The sequence below is a fragment of the Crotalus tigris genome, unplaced genomic scaffold (assembly GCF_016545835.1).
Source record: "Crotalus tigris isolate CLP2741 ecotype Arizona unplaced genomic scaffold, ASM1654583v1 scf7180000018371.15429387391:27106975, whole genome shotgun sequence".
NCBI classification, from domain to species: domain Eukaryota; kingdom Metazoa; phylum Chordata; class Lepidosauria; order Squamata; family Viperidae; genus Crotalus; species Crotalus tigris.
In genome coordinates this window covers 2,943,568-2,968,190 of record NW_024096970.1, presented here as the reverse complement: position 1 = coordinate 2,968,190, position 24,623 = coordinate 2,943,568, and the positions used below count along the sequence as shown (strand labels likewise).

The window sequence follows — 24,623 nt, the reverse complement described above, 5'->3', positions numbered from 1 at the left end:
GTTCTGGCTTTGATTGATGTAACCAGGTGGTAGATCAGCACCACACACCCCTCCCACCAGCACCTTCACGGCCCTCTCACTGACCTAGCCTCGCAGCCATGGCTCCATCCGTGTGAGATAGCAACGGCCAATGGCAGCATGGCCACTAGCAGTGATGGCAATCTCTCCCCCTCCCGTCATTCCTTTCTGAGCACGGAGGAAGGAAAGAGATGGGAATGAGAAGCAGGTGAGGAAGGAAGGAAGCAAGAAAGGAGATGGAAATGAGAAGAAGGGAGACAGTGAAGGAAGGAAAGAGGAAGAAAGGAAGGAGAGGCAACTTGGTTGGAGATGCCCTAGTTCATGCAGTTCTGCTTCAATCCTGGATCCTTTGAGACTTGGGCTCAAAGGCGAAAGCAATTTTGGATTCTCTTTTGTCACAGACAGGACTTTGTTGGCAATCCAAATTAACATTGGTATCCTTGTATTGTGATCTCTTAGGAAAGTATCCCCTTCTTGTATGTTGCAAACAGCCATTTCCACTGGGGGAAAACAGGACAAAGAAGAGTGGGGAAAAATGTTTCCTTTGCTATACTTCCAGTCTGAATTAGACCATGGCAGAGTCCCTATGGGAGAGCCCTTTTAAGGATTATGTATTAATAGAAAAGCAACTAACTTACCTCTGTTCCTAAATGCTAAAGCTGTTGCACATAAAAAACAGAGGAGCTCTGATTAACTATCACAGCCACCATTTTGACAGTTTTGCTGTACTGTTGTTTGTGGATGCCCCCACTAATTACAAGCATGGGATAAACTGAGCCTGGTTTGTTCTCAGTCCTTTAAATGGCCACAGACTACTAGCAAAAGTGGCATTTGATCACAAGGCAAGGAGGCATCGAGAAATATTTCCCCTTTTGCATTTGAGCATCCAAGAAGGGGCAAGAAAAGAGAAAGGGAAAGAGGAAAGACAAACAAAAAGAAGGAAAGAGGGGAAGGAAGAAGGAAGGAAAAAGAAAAAGGGGAAAGGAAGGAAGGAAGGAGATTATGACAGGGAGGGAGGGTCTGAGGGAAGTCCTGCCTTAGCACTTGGCCACGAGCAGCCTTGCTGCCCTTTCACCATCCCATGTCCCCTCCTTCTGACCTCTCCTGGTGGTCTCCCATCCTATCGCTGAGGATGCTTTGGTTACAAAGCCGGGTCTCCTTGTGGGGAGAGGGAGTGGGCCTCCCTCTGACCCATACATTTTGCCCTCCCGTACACACCATGAGCAACTTCACCGAGAAAGAGCCAATCAGCAGCAGCCTTGAGGAGGAGATAAATGCAGCTGGGTGCCCCTTGGGAAAGGCTGAACTGGGCAATTTTCCTCCACTGCCCAGGGCTCTGCATCACTGGGGGTCCTCCTCATGGCCTTAGAGGGACAGCAAGGCTCCTCTGGTGGATGTATGGTGGTCGCCCTGGTCTTGCCTTCCTCGGTTGGAGACAATAGATCCACCAGCCCCGACACGAGTGACATTGAGCTGGCCATGCCCACCCTCACTATGCCCACCCCACCCACGCCCCCAGCAATCAACCGCAACCCTGATGCGGCTCTCAGCGAAATCGAGTTTGACACCCCTAATATAGAGATACATGTAATATAGCTGCAGAATTAAAAATGGGATTTGGATGGGAGAGGGGTTTGAATTTAATTATTTTCATCTATGTCTTATTTTATTCCATTTATTAAATTTATTATGAATCAGAAGTTGTCTGATACTTCTGATATAAATTTCTTCTGTAGATAAGTGCTCTGGTGTGAAGTGCATTTAGATCAGAAAACTAGTACATGGAATCAATCTAATTATTTATCTACCTCACCTGCCTAGTGAATAGTTTGAAAAATACAGATGACATTAATCAAAAATATTAAACCATCTCCTCTAGCCTAGTCTCAGTATGAACAACCAATAGAAGTAATAATTTATATTAGAAGATGAGACATGATTGATAATGGTGCCCACTTTTTGCTGTGGAACCAGACAGAAAATGGAATAATTATTTTAAAGTAGTTATTATTTATTGTTAGTTAAAAATTCAATTTATTTATTTGTTTGTTCATTTATCAATAGCCACCCATCTCTCCCTCAAAAGGGACTGAATTAAATTCCTATTTTTTTTAAATTGGCAAGGATGCAAATATCAGTTAAATAACATTCATCATTATTACCTCAGTTTAATAATCCGTGGAGTTTTAATAACGACATGACACTTAACAATCACAGCAGAAATAAATGAACACGTAGGAATTATGGCATTTCCTGAAATACAAAATGTTCTACTTCTAAAGTACTGCAAACGTTATAATATGGGTAACAGAATAATTTGCAGAATGTTGACAAGAAATACTTAGCTGTATAAAAACAATTACATGGAAAGATCCTTAGTATATTTATAGGAATGCCTGTTGGAATCCGTGTATTCCAGCCTGTCTAGTGCATTATATATAAGTTAACTCAGAGTTCTTCCTCACAGCTGAATTAAAGTGCTAGCTACCCTAGCAGAGAACTATTCCAGTGTAAAAAATTTGCTCCTTCCCCCCCCCCCCCCAAAGCCTTTCCTGCCATTGCCATAGCACAATATCAGCAAAGGTGCTATACAAGGTACATTTGGGGTAGAGATTGGTGGATTCCCCTGGCTATGTTTTCCATCCATCCACTGAATGTTACCACCCAGTGAGAAAACCTTCACTTCCTATGGGTTGGGGCTGGCAGATAAGGTAAGTTTTGATAGATGGCTAGACAGATCAGTTCAGCTCCGGTCTGTCTTGGTCAAAGCTCACACTCACAAAAGTGCTTTGTGGGGGTACCTTAAAGCAGAGTTCCTCAATGTTCCCGGCTTTGTGGACCGGCGGAGGGGAGAGGGGATGGTTCCATGCAAGCACGCAGTCTGTTTGCGTGAGTGGCATGCATGCACACCTGCCACTCATGCAAATGGAGTGCGTGTGCACGCACTCACCTTCTGTTCCCACAAGTGAGGATGCATGTTTGTGTGTGCTCACCCACAGTTTCCATGGCCCAGTTGTAATCCCCTCATGACCCAGTAGTGGGCTGCGGCCCACAGACTGGGGACCCCTGTCTTAAAGAGAATGTTTTAAATCCTGTTCTAGAATAGCATTATTAGTTTAGAAGAGTGGTAAACTTACACTCAAAAATATTTTGACCGTACAGAAATGTTGCACCTGAAACTAGACCTAGAGCCAGCAATCTTTCTTCTGCTTTATTTGGCAGCCTTCCCTTCAGCATCACTCGTCTGCTGCAACATATTGCCTGCTTGAAGAGGAAGCACTACTTTAACTCTAGAAAAAAATAAGAACAACTCATGGAGTGAGATTAAGGCAATATCATGAAGAAAAAAAGATGTTCTTAGGGATCGGTCATGCTATGGCTAGATGCTAATGGGGAAAGCCCTCAGTATAGCACCACTGAAACAAAACAGTGTATTGAAATGTCAGAAGTCTGTACTTGCTCTGCAAGCATAGACAGAAAGCAGAAACTCAGTGTATATCTCTCATATCAAGTATACCTTTAGAATATTATTTATTTATTTAACAAATTTATAAACTGCCCAGGTCCCTCACAGAGGGCCTCTGGGTGGTATACAAATAAAATATTAAAACATAAAAGTGTATATAAAATTAAAAATAGGCAAAGATGATTAAAAATTCAATGTTAAAAGTAATTAAAAGAAGGCTATTCAAGCTTCTAACCAACCCCATAGCTGTATGAGCCCCAAGCAAGATTATCAACATTATTAACAGCTTTGATACATAGATGTAAGATTTTGACCATTCTATGTTTTAAAAGGCTCTTTCGTGCTTTAAAAATGTTCTTTGTACACTAGGTTGCCCTAGCCAAAGAACATTAAAAGTGCATATTACATTGGCATAAATATGTTTTTTAAAGGCAGAGAAAATAGAAAATGTTATGGAGAAGTGATCCCACTGCTCTGTGATTCAATAGTCAAGAATCAAACTAATAAGCAGCATCTGCACTTTTATCTCCACTTAAACAAAGCTTGTGGAAAGTCATGAAAGGGTTATTCGGCTACTTTAAAAATGGTACATTTCAGAAAGTATTTGATAAAGGTTAAAAAGCATGCTTTTACATTTCATGAATTCCAAGTTTTAGAATTATTCTTCCTAAAATCATCTTAAAATGTATGGTGATAATTGAACCCACAAGTCCCAAATTGCCGTTTTACAGATGACTTAGCCCTGGAGACCAGATTGATTTCCTAATCTTAAAAACTTAACATTGCAAAGGACTTTTTAGTTATCCTAGATATCTCACTAACATTTCTTTGCCAGAGTTGTAACAGAATACTCCGTGAGATAAAGAAACAGACACTGCTGATGTGTGTAAAACAAGTACAAAAAATGTTGCATGACAAACACAAGACACATGTAATGAATTTAAGGGAATGAGTTGATTAACTTGAATCTTTTCCCCCGTTTCTCAAACGGCAACCTCCTTATGTCGTTAGCCTACCTGAACATATCGGTATCAATTCTACCCACACAGAAGACTTTAGGGATTACACGAACCTTTACTTATTCTGATTTCGAATTCGGAGACACCTCCTTTTGAGTGGTGGCTCTAGATCCTCGGGCCCTGTGCTGAGACTTGGCGTTGAAATAATGCAGGGTCCAATTGCAGTCTTTTCCGCTGGTCTGGGTACAGGCTGGATGACGCAGCCTGCTTTGGGTAGCATCCGCAAAGCATATGCATGATCCTCATCAGCCGGATTGTTAAGGTTGGGGTCTTGTTTGTCTCCCCCAAACAGAGGTTCTTCCCCTGTCTTCTTACCAGACTCTCCTTCCCGGCGACAGTTTGACGTACAGTTATTCTCCTTAACGGATTCCAGCTCACTCACTGGCAGCTCCTCCAGCAAACAAGTTTGAAGCTGAGTCTTTTTTTGCTCTTGGGGTGTTTCGGAGTTCTTAGAAATCTCGGGTCCTTTTGTGCCATTCACAATGACATTGCAGGCTGCAGCTGCAGCATTTTCTGGAGTGCCTGAGGCAGCGGGGAGGGAGCCGCAGTGAGGTGGATCACCACCAGGTAATGTCTTTGTTTCAGTGGGGCTGCAATTTTTTCTGCAGTCACTGCAGTTCTTTTTATCTGAGCTACCCAAAGTCAGATTTACAACACTGCTAGCTTCGTGTTCAACTTTGACTTCAGCGTACAAAGCCCTGTGGATAACATTGTGTAGTCTAGACCTGTGACCTACAGTTAAGTCTATCACACCATCCTGTGGTCCCTGTAGTACTGTAGGAAAACCAAACTTGTTGTTCACAGGACTACTTGGTCTCACAGTCAAATCAACAACTTCACCTTTACTGTGCTGCTGATGCACTTGCGTTTGATTTAAGGACTGGCCTGAGCAGCTTGGTGAGGAATCAGAAGGCTTAGAAGGGCCTTGTTTAGAATTCCTGGTGGACACAGAATTACTTGTTGGCTTAGCCCCTGTTGTGTCACTGGGTGTATTTGGAATGAAGCTTTCTCCATTGCTCGAGAAGCCATTTGGGGGCTTGGAATCATTGATGTGAGGAATGGGGATTGGGATTGGGATTGGGACAGGAAGTGGAACGATAACAGGATATGGCACTAAGAGGGTTGGTGGTGGCACTAATGGGGCAAGAGATGGCAAACCAAAGTTCATCATCTGTGGCATGGGCATGGGACCATTTGGCATCATGCTTACAGGAGGGAAAGGCAGGCTGGGCAAAGGAACTCCTGGAGGTGGAGGGGGTAGTAAGCCTGGAGGATTTCCAGGCATGGTTGGAGTTGTTGGAGGATGGATATGAGGGGACAACATTGGCCTATGCATTGGGCTGGAAGTGGGTCCCATATTTCTAGGACCACCTGGTGGTGGGCCAATTCCAGGAATCATTGGATTGGACAGAGGGCTATTTGGATTTGATGCATGATGAGGCGGCCCTCGAATAAACGGTGGACGAATCTGCTGCAGAATTTGCTGTTCCATGAATATGGGCAAGGGAACTGGTCCACGGTTTGTCATCACCATGGGTGGACTTCGAGGTGGGACACCAATTGGAGGCACAATACCAGCAGGTGGCTGAACAGAAACTGGTGGAATATTTGGATTCTCATTGAGTTTGGGAACCGGTGTTGGGATTTTAGTGACAGAGCAGTTGGCAATATCAGACGGAGAGGCAGTGGTAGATGTGGATGGTCCAGGACCTTGAATTTGGCCAGCTGCAGACACTGGGGATGGGGCCTTTCTCCGAGCATCTGCTAGCGATATATTCCAAGAATCTGGAGTCAGCAGCTGCACCCCAGTGCCTTCTGCTTTATTTTCTACTGGAGGATGTAATGTGCTGCAGAGTCCAGCTGGAAGATTGGCCTGTGTCTCTTTGTAGAAAATGTCCATTTTGTACTGATTGAGACATTTTGCACTGCAGAATTGAAGCCTTCTTTCCCCGTCCCCAAAATCCAGATACTCTTTTGTGTGTCTTATGTGCTTACACCAGTCACACACCTACAACACAGTAACAAAATCAAAACAGGTAAGAAAAAAGAGATTTCTTTTTTATAATGTCATTTGCATTAAAAGTATTTTTTTACTTTTGATAACTGATTTTTAAACATCTGAATTATTCAGAAAAAATATATTTCATGAAACTTGCATGCCATGACACCAAAATATAGTTGATCTGTATATACCTACTTACCTACCTACCTATCTAGATATAGATAGATAGATAGATATAGATATATAGATATACACAGACACACATGCCTTCACACAACTTACTTTTATAATATTTAATCTAGTTGTCACCTACAGTGCTGAAAACTTTTAAAAAATGAAAATAATAGTACTGTGCAAGTATGTCTGTTTATATCTACATTCACATCTAAATGATGTTCTGGAAAAGGAACAGGATTGTAAAAAGATTTTTAAAAATCCTTAAATTAAAGCATAAGGTAGTATATTTAGTAGGACTGAAGTACTGCTAAATATAAAGTCAATCAGAAAATCCTCACATCAGATTTTATCTCTGCCATGAACTAAGAAAAAAACTACCCTATATTGGTTTGTTCTAAGGGAACTATTCCATTCAAGAGGATTTAATGCTTATTAACTACAAGCAGGATTGCAGGCTCAGTGTTTCTCCCCACATCTACAACATAGATGTAATAACACATGCGATTTTTGTTTGGACTTACCCTACTTCTTCAAAAATATTAAAAGTATTAAATAAAATGAGCTGGAAGTAAATTTCATCGAGCATACTGAGACTTTTGAGTAAACATGTATAGAATTGTACTTTGAAACGTCATATAAATTTGGAGATTTTATTATAAAGCAGTCAGAGTCCAATATAACATTAAGAAGTTTAAGATCAGTGACTATAATAGGCCTTGGTTCAGATTATGGTATTTATGCATAAGCACAATTGAATTGGTCATGTGGATTTTGACTGACAAATTGAACTCTAGTTATAAAAATAAGATCAAGGAACACTTGGAAAAAGACCCCATGAGTTTTGAAAACTGAAAACAACTCATCTATGGTACAAGAATGCAACCTGACATTTTAAATTACTAAAGTGCCATAAATAACAACGGTGGGATAGTATTACATTATATCCAAAAAAGCAAAATTATCATATAGCATTAAATTTGAGTTCTAATTATGAAGTAGAAAATAATAATATAACCTGGATGAATTTCAAGTATTCAGAAACTGTGATATTTTAACAAGCTGCAAAGATTATCCAAGCTGTTTGCCCATGCTTTTTCAACTAGTCATTTTTGAATATACTTTTGGCAGACAAAAATTGACATAACCAATTTTCAAAAAATAAGACAAAACCTCTTATTATGATGATAGTCTTTCTGTACCAAATACAAGTTACTTTCTGTCCTACTATTTTGTGGGGTAAAGATACTGCCAATTTTTTTTAAAAAAAATAAATTATGGTTCCAGAACTAATTAAGCTGTGAAAGGTTTTCCCAGTTGTAAACCACTAGAAACCAAAGTTCAAAAAATTTAGACATTCTAGGTTTCGGAATCCATTACTTCAGAGAAATTATTATGATTTCATTAACACATTAATACTGCAACACCAACAGCTCTCACAGATGGCAGAGACATGATCTACAATGCAAATATGACTCTTGTTTGCACAAATGCCTTTTCCTTCATATGGCATTTTAAACAAGAATTAAAATGAATAATCTTTCCACAGCTATAAACAGATCAACAGATGTCAGAATTTTCTGTGCCTTTTTTTTTTTTTTTTTACAGATTTTATACACAGTGACAGTCTCGGTTTTTGTCATTTATTCCATTCTAATAATATTACAAAGATTTTTTTCATGATATGTATGATACCTATATTGAAATAAAAGTACAAGAATGCACTGTCTTTTGTACAGTATTCAGAACTGGAAAATCTTATCTTAAACATACACAAAATGATGCCATAACAAAATGATAGTATTAAAGTAAATAATGTAGATTTAATAATCATTTGCCATATAAACAAATTGAAAACAACATATGCTGGGCATTTGACTAGTCACATTCAATTCTTGATTTTTCAGTGATAACACTTAAATTGTTTAAAGCTTGCACATTTGTTGAGCATTTCACTGGCATTTCAATAAAAGCCAGAAAATAACCCATATGAATCAAGCCTTTTTTAATTAATTTAGTTCAATGGGCATTTATCATATACTTCCTCATCCAGGGTGGTTACTGATGTTTACTCCTTGTAACAAATCACAATTTTCTAGCATGTGTCTCTTTTGAATCAGTTTATTGCAGTGTGTATGAAAACACATCTGAGCAATTGGTGGCACCAAGAACAAGTAACTCCTTAGTTTAAATTATCTTGATGTTACAGGAGACAAACGGGCTCAGACCTCAATCTCATGTGAATTAGTTTACTACAACATTTGCAATTATTTTTCCATGTTTTGTTGCTTGAAGAACTGTGTTCCCAAACCTATTCTTTTTCGGCTGCCAATTAAAGCAGTTTTACAGTTGGCCAGCCACTTTTGAGAGTCCAATGCTTTTTTGGTTAATTTCACCTCAAGATTTTTCCATATTCACAGTGAATCCAGTCAATTTGCCCCTCTTGGTTTGCTGTTCTGAGGCTCACACTTTAACATAAAATCTAAGTGCTCTTCACTCAATTTTAGAGCAAACTTTTTTTGGAAATTTTTGCCCAATATTTTTATATATAGAGATCAGAGGGAGGGAGAGTGGCGGGACATTTATTTAATGGGGATGGAGGTATTCAGAAATCTCACTGATTCTAGGAGAAAAGGAAAGTTTAGGAACTATTAAAACTTATTAATTTATATGTAAAATAAGGAGTGGCAATAGTTTAGAACACACAAAATGCTTTCATTTACACTTTCTGTAAAGAAATGATTTAAAAGGTAGAAAAAGCAAGTGGAGGCAAAACAAACTCTGGATAGGAAGACTAGAAAAATAATGATAATGAATCATATCCTTTATCCACACAGCAATGTTGACAAACCCTACTTACCAAGGAGCATAGGTGGGAATGGAAAGTTGCAACTATACCATACAGTTGAAGAAGACAAAAAGGATTGGAAGGACAACGAAGAAGATGCACTGAAGCTAGTACACCATGAAGGCTTACTGAATACAGGAGAGACTAAACTGGTCGACAAGAAAGGCCAGAAGAATGGAAAAGAGACACAGCAAGGCAAAATATTACATGGCCAGTGCAATACACACACACACACACACACACACACACACACACACACACATAAGCAAACACACAAAACCTAGCAGGAGAAGCAGATAACAACAAGATCTGGCAATAGCTAAGAGAAGGAAAGATTAAGAAAGAAACAGAGGGACTAATTCTGCCTGCACAAGACCAAAGCTTCAGAACAAATACATACAACGCCAGAATTGAGATGACAGCAACAGATAGCAAATGCCGCCTCTGCAAAGAAGTTAAAGAAATAGTGAATTGCATAGCTAGCTACTGCAAGAAGATCACACAGACTGACTACAAGCAATGGCATGACAAAATAGCAACAATGGTACATTGGAATATTTGCAAGAAATACCATTTGCCTGCAAGGAAGAACTGGACCACAAAATAGACAAAGTCTATAAAAATGAAGAAGCTAAAGTGCTCTGGGATTTTAGAATTCAAACAGAAAGCACCTGCCACATAACACTCCAGACTGAACAATTTTTGATAAGAGAAACAAAACAATCTGAATAGTGGATGTTGCAATACTTGGAGATAAAACTGGATAAAAAAATACAAAGACCTACAAAGAGAATGATTATGGCAAAAATATAAAACCTTCAAAAATAGTTGCAATAATAATAGGCGCCTTGGATGCAGTCCCAAAATATCTGGATCACCACTTGAACACTATCAGCATTAATAAAATTATTCTCAGACAAATGCAAAAGGCAGCTTTACTTGGGACAGGTTACATCTTGCAATGATACCTTTTAACATCTTCAAACAACATCTGCCTATTCCAGGTCCTAGGGAAGGACTTGATAGATGGATAAAAATATGAAATCAAATCTAAATATCTCGCTGAGTTGTGATCAACCATAGTAATGGAGCCAAAATTGAAAAACCATCAGATGATACAAAGTGCAGATTGTGGAAAGAAGCAGAAGAAACAGTACTGTAGTTCATAGATGCAGCTCGTGTAACAAGATTGCACAAACTGATGATAAACAATGACATTACACATTTGCCAAAATAATTCACTGGAACATCTGTAAAAAGTATCATGTGCCAGTAATGAAATATTGGTGGAACATAGAGTTGAAAAAGTAATCGAAAACGAACAAGCTAAAATATGATGGGATTTTTTTAATACAAACTGATAACATTTGGCACATAATACACCAGATTTAACTATGGTTGAAAAGAAGAAACTGTGGATAATTAATGTGGCAATACCAAAAGAATTGGAGAAGATCACAAGGTATCAAGATCTGAAAATCGAAGGTGAAAGTTTATGGCATAAACCAGCCATGGTGGTCCCAGTGATTATCAGCACACTGGGTATCATACCAAAAACTCTTGGATGGCAAATCTGTGTATTGACAAAATTTCCATCTGTCAGTTAGAAAAGGCCAGACTGCTTGGATCCACACATATACCATGCTGATACATTATGACATCCTAAGTTCTGAGAAGAACTTGATGCATATGAAGGCAAATATCAGCTAGTGAACTGCAGCTATGATGTCATATTATTATGTATATAATAATAATAATGACAAATTCACCATCAGTCAGTTGCAAAAGGCAGATTTACTTAGAACAGCTTATATCCTGCAACAATACCTCTAACACCATTAAACATCCAGATGTTTACCTACCCCAGGATCTTAGGAAGGAATTGATAGGCAGACAAAAATGTCAAATCCAGTCTGAACATCTGGCTGACTGTGCGACTAACAGTAATAAGGAAAAACAATAAGGAACTAACTAATAAGGAAAAACAATTGAAAAAATTACAAAATATGAGGATTTGTTGAATGCTTATAAAAAAGAAACCTGTTGTTATATCAATCATGACTGGAATCCTTAGAGTGATACCTAAAGGAGTTCCTTGATATCTGGAAATACTGAATTTATCAGATCTGAACAACCTAATTTTACAAAAAAATAATTAAAAAATAAAAATAAAAAAAACATTAAAAAACCATCCTTCTTGGAACTGCCAATATTCTTAGACACCACCTTAATAATTCTTAGTTAGGACTTGAATTATTAAATTTCCACCAGTCTTAGACTGTGAATCTAATTCAGATTACCTACATATAATAGTGGTAGGGAAGAGGAGGAGGAGGAGGAGGAGGAGGAGGAGGAGGAGGAGGAGGAGAAGGAGGCGGACTGGTACATGGCAAGCGACTTAGCTACAGCTCATCTTATCACCCTGTTCCTCTGAATGAGTATTTCACTTTTGATAAAACATAATTTAATAATATTAATTTGATTTTACAACAACTAATCTCAAGGGTATCCTGTTAACAAAACTTGTAGAATGAATTAGTTAAATTATTCAACTAATCATTTGCTAGAATTAAATAGAGTGTTTCCTTTAGAATACATAGCAGAATAATAGTAGTAGTAGTAGTAGTAGTAGTAGTAGTGGTAGTAGTGGTAGTAGTAGTAGTAGTAAAGTTGGAAGGGACCTTGGAAGTCATCTAATCCAACCCCCTGCTCAGGCAGGAAACCCTATACCATTTCGGACAAATGGCTGTCCAGTCTCTTCTTAAAAACTTCCAGTGTTGGAGCATTTACTGCTTCTGGAGGCAAGCTGTTCCACTGATTAATTGTTCTCACTGTCAGGAAGTTTCTCCTTAGTTCTAGGTTGCTTCTCTCCTTGACTAGTTTCCACCCGTTGCTTCTTGTCCTGCCTTCAGGTGCTTTGGAAAATAGCTTGACTCCCTCTTCTTTGTGGCAGCCCTGATATATGTTTACAGAGAAGTAAATCTCTATTTATTTCAAATAAATAGGAAAATGGATGTTAAATGCCCTGTTAAAATTGTAATGAAATAATATAATGTAATATAAGATATAATATAATATAATATAATATAAGAAAAAATGGCCACACAGTGTTTTTTTAAAACACTAAAGGAAAAACAAGTCCTAAGATTTTAGTCTTAATTTGGGATGGAATGTGGTAGAATTTTAACCAGCAGAATTTATTCAGCGTGCAAATAAATTTTACTTCTTAAAATAGATCACATGCTGTATATTTTATAGATAGCAAAATGTTGTTTTATTGAACCGAAAGATATATGTTCAATCTGTCACAACTTAAGGAATCAGAATGAGCTCATAGGAGAAATCTGTAATTACTCTGAGCATAATATTAGTCAGAAGTAAAATGAATAATTTTGCTCCATTTTATTACCTTGGGGATATAGCCATTTGTACCATAAATTCATTGACCTCATATGAAATGATAAATCTGTAAGACAGATCTGATCCATTAATTCTTAAGTGACATTATTTCTACTCTAGTAATTTTTATTCTGCGTGAATAAATGTGAATCTCTGGTATAATATGAGAAAGAGAAAGAAAGACAGAGAAAGAAAACTAGCTATGTGTGACTTCATAATGTTAAGTAAAATCAATGGGATAATTATTAGATATTTAGTTTATCAGGGATGTTGTCAGAAACTGATTTATTGGCATTAGCCTCCATATTCTCATTTTTATCTAATTGGAGAATGTACTGTATTTAGTACGCTGTGATTAATATGTGAGTGAAGAAGATTAATATTACCGTACATTTCTTTCATCTCAATGGATCAGATATTTGTATAACAGCAACTTTCTCCCACCAGGCTATGTCCAAATATATTGGATTACAACTCTCATATTTCCAGTGAACATAGGTAACACCAGAGCCATACTGGGAAATTGAGATTTCTAAAACTGAGTAAGTTTTCAGAATCAGCTCAAAGATGTTTGACGGTGGAATTTAGCAAGAAATCTAATTTTTCGTTCTATATTGTTAATGTGCTTCTGGGATCTTAATGAAGGAACCAGGGGGGAAAAAGCCTTTCTACTGTTATCTTAAAAAACAGAAGTGAAGTTACCTTATCTCAACCTACTTATTCTGTAATAGAGTTATTACAATTGATACATCAGTATGGGCAGGTTTCGGGTTTTAAAATTAATAACAATAAGACTAAAATATTGCCTAAAAATATGACTAATCTGGATAAGCAGACTTTGGTTAAGTTGACAGATTTTGAGGTTGTCAATAAGGTAAAATATCTGGGGGTTATTTTATCTGTTTCTAATGCAAAATTGTACAAAAATAACTATGAAAGGCTGTGGGTCAATATACAAAGAGATTTGGAAAATTGGGAGAAGTTGCAATTATCTCTTTTGGGAAGAATTGCGTTGATTAAAATGAATGTTTTGCCAAAGTTTCTTTTTTTATTTCAAATGATACCTATTTTAAAGAATGAGGTTAATTTAAATGAATGGCAGAAAGGTATTAACAAAATTATCTGGGCAGGGAAAAAACCAAGAGTAAAACTTAAAATTATACAGGATATTCGTGAGAGAGGTGGACTCAAGGTACCGAATTTGAAATTGTATTATGATGCTGTGGTTTTAACATTAATAAGTGATTAGGTTAATTTAACAAATGTAGAAATACTCCTCTTAGAGGGTTGGGATTTACTTTTTGAATGGCATGCCTATTTAATTTTTAATAAAAAGGTTGATAGGGTCTTTAAATCTCACATTATAAGGATTTCTTTACTTCAGGTTTGGAGGAAATATTATAGAAGTGATTTTAAAATTCCACTATGGGCTATACCGGGGCATGCGATAGAAGGGATAAGGAGAGGAGTTAAGATGGATAGCGTTTTTTATGCACAATTACTTAGATGGGATGGTAAAAATTGGCAATTAAAATCTTTGGAAGATTTAATACAAGAAAATATTATTTATTCATGGTTTTATTATAGACAAATAGTGGAGAGGTGGAAGATAGATCGTAATGTGGGTTTGCTTAGAGAAGATGAGAATTTATTAAAACAAAAAAAAGATCAAAGACGAATCCATATTAAGAGAATTTATGGGGTGTTAGTAGAATTGGATTCAGAAGTAGAATTAGTTAAAGAATGTATGGTTAAATGGGCACAAAATTTTGATGAACCGGTTCTATTAGATACCTGGGAAATTATTTGGGTGAGGAATGTTAAATTTACACAAGCCCAAAATTTAAGGGAAAATTTTTACAAAATGTTTTATAGATGGCACCTTGATCCACAAAAAATGTCTCGTATGTATCCTGACTTACAGCCTAAATGTTGGAGATGTGGATGTTTGGATGCTACTTATTATCATATCTGGTGGTCATGCAAAAACGTAAAAGCTTTTTGGATTAAGATATGGTGGAATATTCAAAGAATTTTTAGAAGAAGGGTAAAATTTACCCCACAACTGTTTTTGTTAGGTATTGTTTCTGATTGTGATACTAAAGAGACTATATTGATGTTAAATTTAATCACAGCGGCAAGGTTGTTAGTAGGGCAATGTTGGAAGAAGGAATCTTTGCCTACCTTGCAAGAGTGGTTTTTTTAAAGTTTCTTATTTGGTGGAAATGGCAAAGATTTCGGCTTTCTTGAAAGACCAATCGCAAGAGAAGTATTTTTTGGTATGGAAAAAATGGATAGACTTTATACAATATAAGTTGGATATAAAAAATATTATTTAGCTTTTCAATAACTTATACTTAAAATTTAAGATATTTTATAGACTTTTTCCTTTTTCTTTCTTCCTATTTTCTTGTATTTTCTTGTATTTTTGTTTTTTTATACATATATTATTGTTAACTAGTTTACAATTTGTTTAATTAATGTATTTAGATTTGTTTATGGTTTATATTTGTTTTAAGACTTTTTGAAAAAATATTAATTAAGCCTATATTCAGCTCTGGGAAGGTCGGGGGAGGGCATGGGAGGGTTGGGGGGGCTCGGGGAAGGGAACTGTATTGTTTTGTAAAATTTAAAAATTTTCAATAAAAAAAAACAGAAGTGAAGATGTACAGACCTTATAATAACTGACCAGCAATCCCTGCCTCATGTTTGTATTTCTACCTAAAAATGGCCTGACAGATGTTTGCAATTAATATAGTCTTGAAGTAGTGCTTGAAAAAAGATCAGGGTTAGAGTAGACCAGGGGTGTCAAACTCAATTTCACTGAGGGCCGCATCAGCATTGCGGTTGCCCTGGGGGGGGGCGGGTGTGTATGGCCAGTGGGTTCAGCCTACTGGGTGGGCATGGATGGAGTGGGTGTGGCCTACTGGGTGGCGTGACCAGTTCTACATCATTTGCGTCAAGGGTGCCTATGGTGGCCTGGACAGGAGTGGGACAGATCTGAGGGTCTCTGGCAAAAGGGGGTGAGACCGGGGCAAGTGCCAAGGCATGGTCCACCAGGGCAAGTGCCAAGATGGCCACCACAAAATTGTACATTGGCTCCCAGCTGGCCTGGGCCAGGGCCAAGGCAGCGGGGGCCATTCCCTCACTGTTTCCAGGATGACTTTGCAGGCCTCATGAAACCACTTCGCGGGCCGCATCCGGCCCCCAGGCCTTGTGTTTGACATGTCTGGAATAGACAGTAGAGAAATCTTAGTAAGAAAGGATGCAGCTTTATTAAGTCAAACAACAGAGGTGTTACAATAGGAGTTAATAGGGAAAAAAATCCATGTAAACAGGAGAACTAAGGAGCAAGTTCAATGGATAAACTGACAGCAAAGAACTTGAAGCACAGAAGATGCTTAGCACTCCTGCACTTTATGTTTAATAAAGGTGTACATATAGTGGAAAGTTCTTGTTATCTGAAATATGCAAAAATTTTGAGTCTTTTAAATTACTACTGACAGCCACTAGGTAGATACAGTAATATGGTAACTATCCTGGGTACTTAAGAATTTAGAATATGACAAATAAAATAAAATAATAAATTTATTCTCCAGATTATTACTATTAAATACTGGGGGATAATTATTCCTAGGAAAATATTTCTTTTAGTAGATATGAATGAAATTGTATTATTCAGATGAAAAGGGATATCACAAAATATCCGTGTTATGGGAACTCAGAAAAAGTCATGGCTTGTTTAAGGAGGCACCATCATCCCTTATTGGGTATATTTTTCCACTTTACATCCCAAAAGCTGCAAATCCCTAACAAAAGAGCTTTCCTGAGATGTGAAAATGCCAGTAATGAAAAGGATCAATATAGCAGATGATCAGTGAAGAGGATAAAATGCAATCCGGTAACAAAATAAATGTCAAAACTATTGGACTCCTTTTTTGAATGTCTTCTTCAACAATATTATATGTATTTCACATAACTATGAAGAGCAGGATGAAGGCAGACAATAGAAATTTGAGAAACATGGTCAGGGAATGCGTATTTACTCTGAATAAGATTATACCCCCAACCAGATAAACTGCACCTTGATAATGGTCTGACTGAACCTTTGTCATTGTATAACCCTAAATTCAGAAATTTAGTAAAGAAAGGGTCCAGACAACTACAGATTAATCTGTTTGACAATCTAATGACATCTCAAAAAATTCTAGACCAGGGGTGTCAAACACGCAACGTCATGTGACATGTCGCGACGTATCGTGACTTTTTTACATTGCTGGCTATGGGGTGGGCGCGGTTTCGGCATGACGCATCCAGCCTCCAGCAGTTTGACACCCCTATTCTAGATAGATCTTAACATTTTCACTCAACCATCACTTATATACCACTCATCACAGTTCAGCATGGATTTGTAAGAACAACACTTGCAAGATAATCTTATCCCAAATTTGAAGGGAATAGGAGAGACCTCTCTTATTATGAGAACATTACACAACTAATATATAAGGTCAGGCTGGGTGGAATAACAATTAAATGGATACAAGTTTCCTTGGAAATCAAGTCCAGGCAGTGTTTCCCAGTTTCCTCATCAAACTAGAGTGAAATACTGAGTGGGCTATTAGCTGATTCTGTCTTGGATCCCCTACACTTCAATGCTTTTATTAATGAGTTGGATGATATGAGAAATGTACAAATGACACAAAGTACTTTAAAACACAGAAATAAAAATCATAATGATATCAATAAACTAGAGTAATGAGGCTGAGATTAACAAAATGAAATTTACCAGAGAAAAATGCAAATCAGTAAGAGATAAGGAAGTGGCTTGGCAATAAAAGTGTAAAAATGATCAACAGTGGTTGTTTACCAACTAAGAACAGCTACAATTTAAGGTTGCACCACAGGAATAATTCCATTTTATTTTGCATTGATGAAGCCCCACCTCTGTTCCTTAAGGAAGATTCAGATAAACTGGAACAAATTGAAAAAGCCAACAAAAATAACTAAAAGATTAGAAGATGTTGTAAATCCTTTAATGAAAGATTAAAAGATCTGGGGAGGTTTAGCTGTAAAGACTGAAGGGGGATATGATGGCACTCTTTGAGAAACTGAAAGAATATCTCATAGAAAAAAAGCTATTCTCTATCACCTTAGAGCAGGGGTGTCAAACTGCTGGCCCATAGCCCGATGCATCATAGTGAAACTGCACCCATCCCATTGCTGCCAGTGGCAAAAAAGTTGTGATACGTTGTGAGTTTGACAACCCTGCCTTAGAGGATAGGGCACAGAACAATGGATTTCACTTGGGGAAAGTAATCTATACATTGTATAGTAAATGAATCAACAAGAAAGCTTTTGAATGCTCTGTCACGTAATATGCTCAAGCAGAGATTGGGCACCATCTATCTGTAATGTTTTAGCCTGGATTCCTACTAAGCAGAAAGTTAGCTTCAGTGGCCCCTTCCAACTCTGGTTTATTAACTGTGGTCTATACTTCGAAGAACATCAAATAGGAAAAGACTCTGAAGATCAACCATGTGTTCTGAAAGTTAGAAAAGAGGTAAATGTAATTGTTTTAATGTGAGTGAAACCATGGAAATAATGGGAAATATGAGATTTATGAGCAAAGAAAATCAGCTAAAATCTCACTTTTCCCATAGTCTGGATAACACAAGGCGTTTTACTGTCTCATATCTTCAGCTATTCTCTACAGGTTGCATTCACTTAACTACATAACATTGTTAATATTAATATATAATATATTTTAATTCATTGTAATTTATTAAAAAGAGGTTTGAGATATTTCTGCTATAATATTTCCAATCTAAATAAATCACTCTGGACTAAAATAGTGCATAAATATAAACATAATAATAAAACCTTTGTTAGTTGTTGTTTATTATCTTTGTAACTCATTGTACCATTATTGTTTTTTGTGCGTGCACAAATGATTGCATCATATTTGAAATTTATTGTTTTTAGTAACTCTTAATGATTCCATACGGTAACAGTTGGATTCAATCTTAAGTAATCATCTGACAGGTTTATAGTGTGTGAATATGGAAAATGCACATTTGTGTCTTTATAGACATCAATATAGATGCTGTAATTGTATCTGATTATCGTTCAGCTATGTATTATACCATGTGTTCAGGGATGGCACTTTTATACTCATGACCTGTAAAGCAGCATCCTTAAAGTCACTAAGGCAAATTATTGCAAAACATTTCCTAATAGGTCTACTAAAGTACTCATCTTGTTATATTTCGTTTGCACATTTAATAGAAGATGATGAAGAAGGATTTAGCTTCTTTAACACCTAATAGTATGTGAAATTAAGGTGTTAGTGCTCTGAATACTTCTTGAGACTACTGAGCATCTTAAATTTGTTTGTACAAAGGTCATGCGCTATACATCACAATCTGTAATCTGAATGAGACAGAATGACAATGAGAAGAAGAACCCAAGAAGACGTTTAACTTATTGAGGTTTGTCAAATTTAAATTACATACTAATATTTTTACTTTATTAAATGTGTCATATTGTGGCATACACTGACTAACACAGATATAACTCTTCTTGTATAAAGATACAATAAGACTCCAGATAAATCTTTATAGAATTAGATTGTTTATGCATATTAAGCATTTGGATACCTGTTAAATAGATATTTAACATTCTACTTTACTTATAAAATATCTAAGCTATTCAGCAAGTAAGGCCTCAGCAGAATTTATTTCTCCTGAATTGGCAGAATCAACAAAATCAGAGTGTAATCTTGTGGTTCTTTAGTAGGATACAGGAAAAAAAAAATGAACTATTTTTACTTGTTTTATGTAAAACATTTTTATATTTGTATTTTTATGTAAATGAACAGAATAAAAAAATTATCTTTGAGTTACCCAAGAAAAGTTCGGCATCTACAATATCTGACTTATATATAAAAACAGACCTTAATTAGACTTGAGTGTTGAGTATTTAGTTCAGTTTTCAGCTTCACAGGGTAGCTATTTCACTAATTGACAGCTCTTACAGTATCTATCCTGAATTTATTTCTCTTTAATTTGTAACCTATTTGTTCTTGTCCTACCTCCAGAGTAACAGAAAATAACTCTATTCCTTTCTCTATAGGATAACTCCTTAGATATTGGAAGACTGTTGTCATAATTTTCCCCAATCTTTTCTTTTGCATGCTAAATATGTCACATTTATTGATTCTCATAGTTTTTTTTTCCAGCATCTTAGTAGTCTCTTCTAAACTTGCTCCTATTTGTTAATGTCTTTTTTAGACATGCTGATCCAAAGTAGGCTTAGCCAAGGCAGAATAAAGTGGGACTACCTTTTCTGCTGTAGTTTCCTGCCAATATCTGAACCCTTCTTCTGATCTTACACTTCTCCCTTTCTCACTCTTGTTTTTGGCCTCAGCCCTTGATGATAATTTGACAGAATTTTGATTTGATATGTTTTGATAAGTAAATACCAACCTTTCAGCATCTTTTAGAGTATAAAGTACACTTAGTTTCTTTCACATTCCTTTGCTATTTTAATTCTCTCACATTTGAACATATAAACACCATATACACTTGGGAATGTAATACATGGAAATGTCAAAAAGGACATCTGTTCTGCTCAGGTTTGCCATGTGGAGTGGAAAACCAGAGGGAAAGAAGAGATGGGGGATGTATGCCAAGAAACAGCAATAAATATTAAAAAAAGAAAGCTAACAGTATCCATCGGCAAGTTCTGCCAGAATGTCATTGTTTTGTAGCTACCACTTCCTGATAGTTTGCTCTTTTGCTCTATATTCTGTACATATTATGCATCGATAGAAATACTTTGAATAAGCATTTCTCCATGTTATCACAATCAACTAGCATATATAGCAAATTTAGCAAGAAGCTAACATAATAATGGGGTTTTGGTGAGTTGTGCTCTTTCTTTCAAAATGGCTTTTCAATAGATACGTTTGATATAAGTTCTAATACATATATAATATTAATACTGGAAGTCACCGAGTCTCTAAAAATGGAGTGGCATTTAAGTTGCAGGAATTAACCAACACACCTGTAGTAACCCATCATTTAAGTTGCTTAATTTTGGCTTAGCATATTGTACTATGCCAACCTCCGTGATTTTGAAATGATGACTTATAAACCACCTACTGTGCAGTATTGTTCCTTTTTCAATAAATCACAGGTACTCTGTAGCACTTAAGATATTGCATCCCAGTTGTAAGAATCCACTTAGGGATATAAGAATAGTGATTGAAATTAAAGCAAGAGATTCCTACTTTAGACACTGTGGACCAGGGGTATCAAACTGCCGGCCCGCAGGCAGGTTGCATCATACGGAGGCCGCAGCCACCCCAGCTCCAGCAATGCAAAAAAAGTCACGCTACATCGTGACACGTCACGTGACACCCGTGCTGTAGACCAAATCCCTTCCAGTGACATCAGCCTCCATCTTGTGGACAGCAGATACTGTAATTTCTCCAATAAACTAAAGCAAGCATGCTTTAATATGACTGATGATCTCAAACTGCATATATGTGGTAAGGAAGGAAAAACTATATTTTTCTCAACTCCCTTTCTTTGCTCAAAGGCAGCTACTATAACTCATAATTGTTGAAACCTGAATTAGTCATATGATCAGCAGTGGATGGAGGGAAATGATCTCATCTTGTTGTGGCACATCTCTCAGAATGATTACTTTTATTGGGGCAGGCTCAGTTCTAATTTGGAGAAGATTGGGTGCAAGATTAGAGGTCACACAACACATAGATATCCCCATTATTCATTTTCCAAAATGGAACACCTGATCCACTTCTGCTGCTGCTGAATTCTGGAAAGAGGGAAAGCATCAATTTTAAGCAAGCGAACTAGAAGAGGGGGATGCAGGTCTCCCTCCTGTCTGAATCTCTACTACTCTGAGAAATTAAAATTCGTCAATAAAGGAGTGAGTGGGTAAGGATGACACTGTTGAAAATAGCATTGTAAATGCATTCTTGTCTTAATCAGTAAACTAAACAATGGCTCTGTGACCATGAGATCTTTATGAAAGAGGGATGGCTGTATAGAAGGAAAGTGTGCAGACTTGGCCTTGGGTTAGCCAAGCTGAGAAAAAAAGGAAGCAGGAAAGATTCAAACTCCACCTCGGTGTTGTTTGGTATAAGACAGAGTAGAGAGAAAGTCTGGCAGACTTTAAGAATTAAGATTCCATAATTTACTCTACAACAATAAAAGGTATTCCTGAAACTTTTGCTACTTTTGTTTCTTGATCTTGCTGAAGGGCTGTCAAGAGGCTGTTTCTGGGTCCTTCTCAAATACTGTTTATTGTACAGTCAGCCAGACTCGCTTACAGAATTTATGAGAACTTTGCTCTTTTTCACCATTTTCTTGATTTACGGTTCTTTTTTGGTCATTTTTCTTTCCAGAAGGGAAAAAAATAGCTGCACGGTGCTTTTTCAACTGTAGTCAGAAATCCTCCATCTGGAAGCACCTGATGTGTGCAAGAACTAATACAAGGCAGGAATATATTAGAAACTCATAAAACAGGCTCAGTCTGATAAGCTGACAGATTGTGTAGACAGAGCCACCCCCAATGCCATCTCTGCAAATCAGCTTCAAAGTGTAATTTTTTATGAATCATTGTATTATTTGAAAGCAATAAACTATAGTCTCTATAAAGCCATTGTTTTGGAATTATCTTTTTCAGAAGGCCAAGAAGCAGAGTATTGGGGGGGGGGAAAGAGAGATGAAGGAATATCCTTTCTGGAAAGATATAATTGCAATATGTCTAGTACATCCAATAAATGGAAATACAGAGAAAAGGGAAGGAAAAAAAACAAGAACATCAATTTGCTGCCTTCCTTATCCCTAAGTAGTGATCTAGGTAAATTGTCTCTGTCTCACTACATTTTCTCCCTTACAATAAGGACATATTCTCCGGATGGTCATTTTCAGTTGTAAAAGGGCTGAAAATATGGGGAGACTGACAAGACCTGCTCTGTCATAGGAGATAAACTGAGGAGCAGTTAATCAAAGTCAGACAGTTGCAGCTTGATCTTGCCTTATATAACGTTGATTCAAAATTGTCTTGTTGTTTTTTGACACCAATATAAAATATGGCCCAGTAAAAGTTGTCATGTGTGATTTATATTCTCTGCACATCTCAAAACATTTTCTTTCGACACTAAATCAGTTTTTGGAAGAATGTTCCACACATTCTATAATGCTGATGTTTATACAGGGGTATCAAGTTGGCTTCAGATAGCAGAAATGGAGGAGAAGAGGCAAAGATCGCATCTTCCTTGATATCATGAATCTGAGTTCACAGTTGACAATGCCTACTATGGAATAAAATGAGAAATGAAGCAAATAACAACAACAACAAATGTAAAAAATACATGTCTTGGGCAGAGATTCTTTAGTATAGTCAGTATCTTATGAGGAGTCACCAGAATCTCATAGGATGTTACCATCTATGGACATCTAATTTAATATAAATGAGAGCAACTGAAAAAATAATTCACCTGACAAAATAACTCAAGGATCAATAGCAGTCGAAATTGTGTTTACTTCATTTGATTGTTTAATAGAAAGGAAGATGCTCCAACAGGTAAGGCTGTTCTTTTTTTTTTAAAAAAAAATCCCTCACAAAAAGTTTCTAGCAACCAGTCCAGATTTAAAAAGAAGGCAAAGCTGACCTAGCAGAAGACATGCCTCCAAAGGAAAATCAGTGGCAGAATTGCAAGTTCTAAGAGGAGAGGTAAACAGTCTCTTATGAGTTTACTGCAAACATCTTAGAGATCATCTAACTCAGAGGTCCCCAACCTTTTGGGCACAGGGACCGGTTCTATGGAGTGAGGTTTTTCTATGGACCAGAGGGTCCATGGTTTTGTGTGCTACCTGCATCTCGCAGATGGGGCTTTGCTTGTTTGTGCGGACCGGTTGCTGGTATGCCACGGCCCGGTACCAGGTCCACAGCCCGAGGGTTGGGGACCCCAGACATATTCTTGATCAGGAGATGCTACAGAAACCAACTATATTTGTATTTACTGGAAGCAAGTATGATAGCAATGTGAACTTAACTGACTATGCTAGATGAGATAGTAAATCATAGTTCAACAACATCTGAAGTTGCTTATCTCTGAGGAAAAAATACCTGGGATTCTGTTGATAGCTCATGTATAAACCAATATGCTTTTTATCCAACTCCTAGGATAATTCCTCTGTTTATGCCAGCTAGCTGGCTAGCTATTCTAACAAAACCATGAAGAACCATACCATGAGTATTATTTTAAATGGTTGCTTTAAAAACCTACCCTCAAAAATGGAGTTTATTTAATCATTCATGCAAATTATACTGCAGCTCAGATAGCAGTCCAGCTTTTATTAAGCTACAATTCTATAAAAAGTCGTATTATCGCAGTCCTTTGTACTCCTCTGAGCTACACAAAAGATTGCTCTGCCAAACTACGACTCCCTCTGTGTGAGGTCTGCCCAAATACGCAAAAGATTGCTCTGCCAAACTATGACTCCCTCTGTGTGAGGTCTGCCCAAATTCTAAATATCAAAAAATCCTACTCAACCTGTTAACATTTATATAAGTTAGACTGAATATATTACCTTTATTTGAATGCTTCTGTAAGATTTGTCTTTTTTCTACTGCTAAAGTCCTTTTTTGTCAAATACAGAG

The 24,623-nt window shown here is 37.1% G+C and overlaps 1 protein-coding gene across 5 annotated transcripts in view; it reads right to left on the bottom strand.

Moving 5' to 3' along the window:
• LOC120311526 (sine oculis binding protein homolog) overlaps positions 1 to 24,623 on the bottom strand; it is a 159,123-nt gene that overhangs the window by 12,168 nt on the left and 122,332 nt on the right. For 4 of the 5 annotated variants that reach the window (XM_039351121.1, XM_039351123.1, XM_039351122.1 and 1 more), the window contains one exon: positions 4,557 to 6,511. In XM_039351121.1, the coding sequence (XP_039207055.1) occupies positions 4,559 to 6,511 (1,953 nt within the window). In that variant the 3' untranslated portion in view covers positions 4,557 to 4,558. Of the gene's footprint in view, positions 1 to 3,155; positions 3,309 to 4,556; positions 6,512 to 24,623 lie in introns of all 5 variants that reach the window. The other variant, XR_005557643.1, reaches the window with a different exon arrangement.